The sequence below is a fragment of the Heptranchias perlo genome, chromosome 34, assembly GCF_035084215.1.
Source record: "Heptranchias perlo isolate sHepPer1 chromosome 34, sHepPer1.hap1, whole genome shotgun sequence".
Classification (NCBI taxonomy): domain Eukaryota; kingdom Metazoa; phylum Chordata; class Chondrichthyes; order Hexanchiformes; family Hexanchidae; genus Heptranchias; species Heptranchias perlo.
The window spans coordinates 1,351,708-1,361,544 of record NC_090358.1 but is presented as its reverse complement, the minus strand read 5'-3'; the positions used below and the strand labels follow the sequence as shown (position 1 = coordinate 1,361,544).

Genomic DNA, 9,837 nt, shown 5'->3' with positions numbered 1-9,837 from the left:
TGACGTCATACCGCCCATCACGTCACATCGCCCGTGACGTCACTTTCCAACGGGCTCAGAGGCCGAGGCGGGAGAATCGGGGCCTTCCCCTCACAGCGGAGGGGGTCGAGGGGAGATTTAATAAAGATGATCAAAATCATGAGGGGATTTGATGGAGTAAATAAGGAGAAACTGATTCCAGGGGCAGGAGGGTCGGAAACCGGAGGACACGGATTTAAGGCAATCGGCAAAAGAGCCCGAGGCGAGATGAGGAAACACTTTTTCCCGCAGTGAGTTGTTCTGATCTGGAACCCGCTGCCTGAAAGGGCGGTGGAAGCAGATTCAATAGTAACTTTCTGAAGGGAATTGGATAAATACTTAGAATCATAGAATGGTTACAGCACGGAAGGAGGCCATTTGGCCCATCGAGTCCTTGCCGGCTCTCTGCAAGAGCGATCCAGCTAGTCCCACTCCCCCGCCCTTTCCCCGTAGCTCTGCAAATTTTTTCCTTTCAAGTACTTATCCAGTTCCCTTTGGAAGGCCATGATTAAATCTGCCTCCACCACCCCCTCGGGCAGTGCATTCCAGATCCTAACCGAAATGTATCACTTCGCATTTTTCAGTGTTAAATTTCATCTGCCACATGTCCACCCATTCCACCAGCCTGTCTATATCCTCTTGAAGTCTATCACTATCCTCCTCATTGTTCACTATTTCCAAGTTTTGTGTTATCTACAAATTTGGAAATTGTGCCCTGTACACCCAAGTCCAAGTCATTAATATATATCAAGAAAAGCAGTGGTCCCAACACTGGCCCCCTGGGGAACACCACTGTACACCTCCCTCCAGTCTGAAAAACAACTGTTCACCACTACTCTCTGCTTCCTGTTACTTAGCCAATTCTGTATCCATGTTGCTACTGCCCCCTTTATTCCATGGGCCGCAATCTTGATGACAAGCCGATTATGAGGCACTTTATCAAAGTCCATTTACACCACATGAACCACATTGCCCTCATCTACACTCTCTGTTACCTCATCAAAAATGATTTGCCTTTAACAAATCTGTGCTGACTTTCCCTAATCAATCCACACTTGTCCAAGTGACTACTAATTCTGTCCCGGATTATCGTTTCTAAAAGTTTCCCCACCACTGAGGTTAAACTGACTGGCCTATAGTTGCTGGGTTTATCCTTACACCCTTTTTTGAACAAGAGTGTAACATTTGCAATTCTCCAGTCTTCTGGCACCACCCCGGTGGATGTTTGGAAGATTAAGGCCAGTACCTCCACAATTTCCACCCTTATTTCCCTCGGCAACCTGGGATGCATCCCATCCGGTCTGGATGACTTATTTACTTTAAGTACAGCTAGCCTTTCTAGTACCTCCTCATTATCAATTTTTAGCCCATCCAGTATCTCAACTACATCTTCCTTTACTGAGACTCTGGCAGCACCTTGTTCCTTGGTAAAGACAGATGCAACATACTCATTTAGTACCTCGGCCATCCCCGCTGTCTCCATGAGTAGATCTCCTTTTTGGTCCCTTATCGGCCCTACCCCTCCTCTTACTACCCGTTTACTGTTTACGTGCCTGTAGAAGACTCTTGGATTCCCTTTTATGTTTGCATATCTTGAAGGGAAACAATTTGCAGGGCTATGGGGAAAGTGCGGGGGAGAGGGACCAATTGGATCGCTCTTTCAAAGAGCTGGCACAGCTACGATGGGCCAAATGGCCTCCTTCTGTGCTGTAACCATTCTATGATTCTAGGTATGAACACCTTTTCTCTTTCAGGTGCTGACTGACCTGCAATGTAATTCCTGCAGGTCTGTTTTTACAAGGAGTGATTCCCTGGTTCTCTACAATACTCGCCACTGATTTGCTGTGCTGAAACCCTTTGTTATGTCTACATCATAAGAAAAAACTTATAATCAGCGTAAACAAAGCCCTGAGCTGATTCCTTGTTGGTCTGTGTGGTGTTTGCACTTTCTCAAGTTGGCCTATAAGGAGGGGCTTTGCTGAAGGTCAGTCTCTGTCACTATTTGTCACTAACTGCTGGCACATCAACGTTCAAAGGGAATTGGAGCCAGACTAAATATACCCCAGGCAGATTCCCAAAACCTGGGTGAGAGAGAGAGAGGGAGGGAGCGAGGAATAGAGGGAGGGAGCAAGGAATAGAGGGAGAAAGTGAAGGGGCTCAAGACACAGTGCAAAGAAAAATCCCGGAATTCTGATTCCTGACCAGGTATGAATGCTGCTTGTTTGCTCTATTTCTGCGTGAATGAAACGGAATTTCAATCACTGGAAGGCAGTCTTTGCACAGAGCTGCATTTCAAATGAACAACTGCAGTCTGAACACGAATGAATCCTAAATATGTACCGTAATGTTGAGCATATAAGTCACACCTTTGCATTTATTTTTAGGCCTTGGGGATCCACTTGTGCTTCCAGAATGTTACCTCTTTATACGTAAGGAAAATATTTGTTTAAAGAGACCACTGAACATTCTTGCTGCTCACAGTCTCCTTTCATGAATTATTTTAAGTTTGGAAGCTCAGGGCATGGGCTGTGAGTGTGAGACATCAGGTGTCGGAGAGGCGATAACTCGAGGAGACAAAGTGGTTTATGTGATGCCACGTTTCAGTTCTAAAAGCTTGTAGTTTGCAGGAGGAAGGAGAGGCCTGAAGGAGCTGAGAATTTCCACAGCTTTGAGATCCTGGTGAAGAGCTAGAGTGGACAATGGCTTAATGGTTTCAACACCAGGAGGAAGTGGACTGGAATATGTGGAGCAATGACCATATAGAGACCAGAACAGTAGGGACCGAGAGAGATTGGAGACTAGACGCATACATGAGGGAGAAGGGAATGGAGGGATACAGGGCCAGGGTGGGAAGAGGTCATTGGAGTGAGAGGAGACTCTTGGGGCGTATTAACGCCAGCAAAGACCAGTTGGTCCGAATGGCCTGTGTCTGTGCTGTGAATTCAATGTAATTCTAGGTGAGAGAAGGATCTTTCATCGGAGGCTGAAATGATGATTCATTTGGTGTAGATTTTCTGAATTCGTTCTCCCGTGTGATGAGCTTCACACAGCGGGAGGTTATATCGGGAATGGGCCTAAATTCGCCACACACCATCAGGGAACGCTCGGAACCAGGAGCGGTAATTTGTAAAATTATTTCTTACAGATTGTGTTCTGTTTATCAACTTGAGAACTGCTGAGATAAGTTTGAAATGATGCTGCAGGTTTATTGGCGAAGCTTTTTGAGGTGTTTGTGAGGAGGGGCTGTTGCTGAAATGAGATCAGTTACAGTGTCGCTGTTTACTGCGGCCCTGTCACCGTCTGTCACAAACTGCTGGTACATTAATATTCAAAAGGAACAGAAGGTAAATATCACACAGGCACCTCCCGAAACATGGATACCCGAGAGAGAGAGAGATAAAGACCGTGAGCTAGAGTGAAACACCTCTGAACACACACACTCTCGCACACACCCTCACACACGCTCACACACACGCTCACACACACACCCTCATACACACTCTCGCACACGCTCACACACACCCTCATACACACCCTCACACGCACCCTCATACACGCTCACACACACCCCCTCATACACACTCTCGCACACACCCTCACACACACCCTCATACACACACACTCATACACACCCTCACACACCCTCATACACACACTCACACACCTTCACACACACCCTCATACACACACCCTCATACACACACTCACACACCTTCACACACACCCTCATACACACACCCTCATACACACACCCTCACACACACACCCTCACAGACACACCCTCATATACACCCTCATACACACACACCCTTATACACACACCCTCACAGACACACCCTCACACATACCTTCATACACATACACTCTCACACAGACACCCTCATACACACACACACACACACACACACCCTCAAACACACACACCCTCACGCACACCCATCTCACACCCTCACACATACACACCCTCACACACACCCGAACGCACACCCTCACACACAAACACACCCAAATACACACACACACGAGCACACACACGAGCACACACCTTTCATACAGACAGATACTTTAATGGGGAGCTGAGATCCCGGAGACCGATGGGCTGAGGAACCATTTCTTATGCTCGGCTGTAATTATTTCTTGTCCTCCCTTAAGGCTCTGAATTCACGGTGAAGCCGCTGGTTTCCATTACACACATAGAGAGGATGGACAACCCGGATAAAAGAGGCCCACCCACCCAACGGGAGCCAACTGAGGGCACCGAGGACACTCAGAGTCCCAACGAGCAACTCGCAAGTGAAGACACTTCAACATCCAAGGGGTCAGGGGGCGATTGCAATGCACCAGGTAGGGAACTGGGAGGATTTCAGTTCTATCACATGGACCTCTATGAACCCAGGGAACGGTTGGAGATTTTTGCCGACAAACCTTCAGTAGATGTGAATCCAGGGCCAGAGGCTCGAGGCATTGAGGAGAATTGGGAACAGCAGGAACCAAGACAATTACCCACCCAGGCACCGAGCCTCCATATCTATGGACACGAAGATATCTATTTGGAATTTCCAGAGGGAGAGTTTGGAACTGGTGGGAATTTAATGGAATTTTCCAATATCCTCCCGCTGGAAGAGCAGTTCGATCCCTTCCAGCAAATTGTAGAGTATTCAGAAAGTGCGAGTCAGCTCAGTGATCGGGTCTTTAGCCCAGTGTCGGACCGAAGTGGATTGGAAGAGTGTGAGACAGCGGAATATGGGGGGAAGATCTCAGAGACTCGCGGACATCTCAGAAAGGATGGTTCAAAAGGGACTGAATGCGAAATGGAAAGCCAGGGGAGTTCCGATGACGCAAACCCCGATGTTTATTGCCAATCTTGTAATATTCCAATTCCTGCTTTTGAAAAGTTGTTTGGTTCCCACTTTCACCATCGAGTGATCCCGCTGGCAGAGGCCGCAGAGGCTGCTCAGGTATGGACAGTAAATCAATCTCACACCTTGCTGCGAACAACTAAACAGGGCCACCAATAACGCAGTAAGTTTTTAAAAAATCATTCTTGTGATGTGGGCATTGCTGGCAAGGCCGGCATTTATTGCCCATCCCTAATTGCCCTTGAGAAGGTGGTGGTGAGCCGCCTTCTTGAACCGCTGCAGTCTGTGTGGTGACGGTTCTCCCACAGTGCTGTTAGGAAGGGAGTTCCAGGATTTTGACCCAGCGACGATGAAGGAACGGCGATATATTTCCAAGTCAGGATGGTGTGTGACTTGGAGGGGAACGTGCAGGTGGTGTTGTTCCCATGTGCCTGCTGCTCTTGTCCTTCTAGGTGGTAGAGGTCGCGGGTTTGGGAGGTGCTGTCGAAGAAGCCTTGGCGAGTTGCTGCAGTGCATCCTGTGGATGGTACACACTGCAGCCACCGTGCGCCGGTGGTGAAGGGAGTGAATGTTTAGGGTGGTGGATGGGGTGCTGATCACATGGACTGCTTTGTCCTGGATGGTTTCGAGCTTCGAGTGTTGTTGGAGCTGCACTCATCCAGGCAAGTGGAGAGTATTCCATCACACTCCTGACTTGTGCCTTGTAGATGGTGGAAAGGCTTTGGGGAGTCAGGAGGTGAGTCACTCGTCATAGAATACCCAGCCTCTGACCTGCTTATCCAGTTTGTAGCTGAGTCATAAAGACAAAAAGATCCCAGGTCTGTGCTGAGTTAGTCAATCTCAGCTGGGACAGAGATAGAGGCACTGATGCTAGCTTCAGTTCCCCTGGGGTGGGGAGGGTTAAATCTGCCCAGCTTTCCACTCCAGATCGCTGTCTAGTGAAGTGAATGCGGACAGACCTCACACGAGGATCAGGCTCCACTGTGATCCCCCCTCGGTTGAATAGTGTGCCAGCACTTGAGGCTGATGCACGGGGACTGTGTCAGGCACCTGTGGATCTGTACTCCAGTGAGCAGCCAACGCATCAGAGGTGGGAACGGGAAATATTTGGCAGGTGAGGGAGAAAAAGGAAATAGAAAAATGTTGAAGCCGCTAGAGTGACAGGTTACCGTGGTAGCGGGCCCGTGTTCCACTCACTTCAGAATTTTGTTTCTCGTTTTTCAGCTCGAGTGTCAGACCAAAGTGAAGAAGCTCGAGCAGCAACTGATTCAGATGGAGACATTTGCTAATCATCTGGAAGAAATCTTTGTCACTGTCGAAGTAAGTTTAATGTTGTACAATCCCCCGCCTCGTTCAGTCTTCAGTGAATAAACTTCATCTACTGCTTCACCTGGAAGTGGGTCACCTCACTGTGATAGTGAGGTGACCCACACCCCTCCTTTAACACTTGCACCTGGCAGTAGGGAGGTGCCGTCTTTCGGATGAGATGTTAAACCAAGGCCTCACCTGCCCTCTCAGGTGAACATAAAAGCCCCTATTTTGAAGAAGAGCGCGGGGTGGGGGCGGAGTTCTCCCCGGTGTCCTGGGACAATATTTACCCCTCAACCAACATCAATATAAAAACACATTATCTGATCGTTATCGTATTGCTGTTTGTGGGATCTTGCTTTGCTCAAATTGTCTGTCGTGTTTCCTACATTACAACAGTGACCACACTTTTAAAAATACTTCATTGGCTGTAAAACATTTTGGGCCGTCCTGAGGTGGTGAAAGTCACTGTGTAAATACAAGGTTTTCATTCTTTAATAACCCGGATCATAATAACCAAGTGGGTGACGTCACCAGTCTGATACCCCGGGGCTGAGAGGATTAAATTATGGGGACAGGCTGCATAAACCAGATTTGTATATTCCCTTGAGTTTAGAAGATTGAGGGGTGATCTAATCGAGGTGTTTAAAATGATAAAAGGTTTCGATAGTGTAGATAGAGAGAAACTATTTCCTCTGGCAGGAGAGTTCAAAAAAAGGGACATAATCTTAAAATTAAAGCCAGGCCGTTCAGGGGTGAAGTCAGGAAGCTCCTTTTCACAAAGGGGAGTGAAAATCTGAAACTGTCTCTGCAAAAGGCTGCGGATTCTGGGGGTCAATTGAAATTTTCAAGACTGAGATCAATAGATTTTTGTTGGGTGAGGGGACTAAGGGTTGCGGAACCAAGGCGGGTAAATGGAGTTGAGGTACAGATCGGCCATGATTTAATTGAATGGCGGAACAGGCTCGAGGGGCTGAATGGCCTCCTCCTGTTCCTGTGTCCCTATAACCCCATGGCCATTCTCAGCAAGCACTGAGTACCACCATTGGATCAGGTACATTCCGGGCTGAGGTTTTGAGTGTACAACAAAGTGTTTATCCAATTTCCTTTCCTTTACTCCCCACTGCTCCGGTTCAGAAGTTGCTGACTCTCGCTGGGATACAGTTCCATGGGCACTGACTCTCACTGGGGTACAGTTCCATGGGCACTGACTCTCACTGGGGTACAGTTCCATGGGCACTGACTCTCACTGGGGTACAGTTCCATAGGCACTGACTCTCACTGGGGTACAGTTCCATGGGCACTGACTCTCACTGGGATACAGTTCCATGGGCACTGACTCTCACTGGGGTACAGTTCCATGGGCACTGACTCTCATTGGGGTACAGTTCCATGGGCAGTGACTCTCATTGGGGTACAGTTCTATGGGCATTGACTCTCGCTGGGGTACAGTTCCATGGGCACTGACTCTCACTGGGGTACAGTTCCATGGGCAGTGACTCTCATTGGGGTACAGTTCTATGGGCATTGACTCTCGCTGGGGTACAGTTCCATGGGCACTGACTCTCGCTGGGGTAAAGTTCCATGGGCACTGACTCTCGCTGGGGTACAGTTCCATGGGCACTGACTCTCGCTGGGGTACAGTTCCATGGGCACTGACTCTCGCTGGGGTACAGTTCCATGGGCACTGACTCTCGCTGGGGTACAGTTCCATGGGCACACATTGCCCTCCAATACCTCACCCATGTGGCCATTCATCATGAATGAGTCGAGAAAATGACTGTCAGCAGGCTATTTGACTATAGAAGGCGTCACAGCTGAGCCCAATCATGTCCCACGCAACATTCCCACAGGAATCCTGGCTGATTTTTCCCCTCCCTAGTTCTGAGGCTTTGACCCTTTATAGCTGCCTCAGACAGCGAGGGCTATGGGGTGAAGCTTGGGACTGTCTGGCTCTGTACTCTCAGTTCTACACTGAGACTCAAACACCATTTTTAATACCAAATTATGTTTGGACAAACAGGAGAACATCGGTAAACAGGAGCATTACTTAGAGCTGCAGTATGATGATTTGATGCAGTTTCTAGTGCAGCGTTATGAAGACAGGAGCGAGGGACTGGAGGCGGAGAAGAAACTGAAACTGGAGAGGTTGTACGGGGAGCTGGTGAGCTGTGGGCAGAGCATGGACCTGTATAAAGAACTGATAGAGTCCACTGACGAGCTGTTCAAGACTGAGGACAAGCAAACCTTTCTGAAGGTGAATGCAGATCGATGTTGTCTGACGTTTCTGTAACTCTTGTTAGATGATTGCAGATTCTCACTCTCTGGGATTCTCACTCTCTGGGATTCTCACTCTCTGGGATTCTCACTCTCTGGGATTCACTCTCTCTGGGATTCTCACTCTCTGGGATTCACTCTCTCTGGGATTCTCACTCTCTGGGATTCTCACTCTCTGGGATTCTCACTCTCTGGGATTCACTCTCTCTGGGATTCTCACTCTCTGGGATTCTCACTCTCTGGGATTCACTCTCTCTGGGATTCTCACTCTCTGGGATTCTCACTCTCTGGGATTCACTCTCACTCTGGGATTCACTCTCACTCTGGGATTCTCACTCTCTCTGGGATTCTCACTCTGGGATACTCACTCTGGGATTCTCACTCTCTGGGATTCTCACTCTCACTCTGGGATTCTCACTCTCACTCTGGGATTCTCACTCTCACTCTCTGGGATTCTCACTCTCTGGGATTCTCACTCTCTGGGATACTCACTCTCTGGGATTCTCACTCTCTGGGATTCTCACTCTCTGGGATACTCTCTCTCTGGGATTCTCTCACTCTGGGATTCTCACACTCTGGGATACTCACTCTAGGATTCTCTCACTCTCTGGGACTCACTCTCTCTGGGATTCACTCACTCTCTGGGATTCTCACTCTCTCTGGGATTCTCACTCTGTCTCAAAGATCTCCTCAGGACCTGTTAAGGGGTGCTCTGGCAGAAGTTTCTATGCCCTGTCAGGGTTCAGGAGAATAAAGTACACGCACCAGTTGATTTCTTGATGTAATTCCTATTATCTGTTTGGAAGATAATTTAGCTGCTTTTGTTCAGTAAGAGTCAGGCATTTTGTGAAGAGTTCTGAATCTTCTTTCTTTTTGCGTAATTATAGAATGGACAAACAACACTGGCCAGGTAACACTGGAATAGCCCAGAGTGTAACTCGTAACACTGGAATGGCCCAGAATCTACCTGGTAACACTGGAATGGCTCACTGTATCTGGTAACACTGGAATGGCCCAGAATCTACCTGGTAACACTGGAATGGCTCACTGTATCTGGTAACACTGGAATGGCTCACTGTATCTGGTAACACTGGAATGGCCCAGAGTGTATCTGGTAACACTGGAATGGCTCACTGTATCTGGTAACACTGGAATGGCTCACTGTATCTGATAACATTGGCATGGCCCAGACTGTACCTGGTAACACTGGAATGCTCACTGTATCTGTGGGATCCGTTTCTCAACTATCCAGTTTACCGGTGAAAGTTCAGAGTAAAACTTAATTCTTTGGTCTGACGAGGCCGCTGGCTCCTCACATGCGGGATCTCTGCTTACTGAACTCGTACTGGAACATTCCAACCGTTTGATTCTGTCT

The 9,837-nt window shown here is 48.3% G+C and overlaps 1 protein-coding gene across 3 annotated transcripts in view; it reads left to right on the top strand.

Moving 5' to 3' along the window:
- Positions 1-59: 59 nt before the first annotated feature.
- Positions 60-9,837, top strand: part of LOC137301679 (fibronectin type III and SPRY domain-containing protein 2) — a 31,163-nt gene continuing 21,385 nt past the window's right edge. For 2 of the 3 annotated variants that reach the window (XM_067971242.1, XM_067971240.1), the window contains exons 1-5: positions 2,112-2,223; positions 4,171-4,976; positions 6,102-6,197; positions 8,209-8,442; positions 9,350-9,372. In XM_067971242.1, the coding sequence (XP_067827343.1) occupies positions 4,221-4,976; positions 6,102-6,197; positions 8,209-8,442; positions 9,350-9,372 (1,109 nt within the window). In that variant the 5' untranslated portion in view covers positions 2,112-2,223; positions 4,171-4,220. Of the gene's footprint in view, positions 270-2,111; positions 2,224-4,170; positions 4,977-6,101; positions 6,198-8,208; positions 8,443-9,349; positions 9,373-9,837 lie in introns of those variants that run through there. The other variant, XM_067971241.1, reaches the window with a different exon arrangement.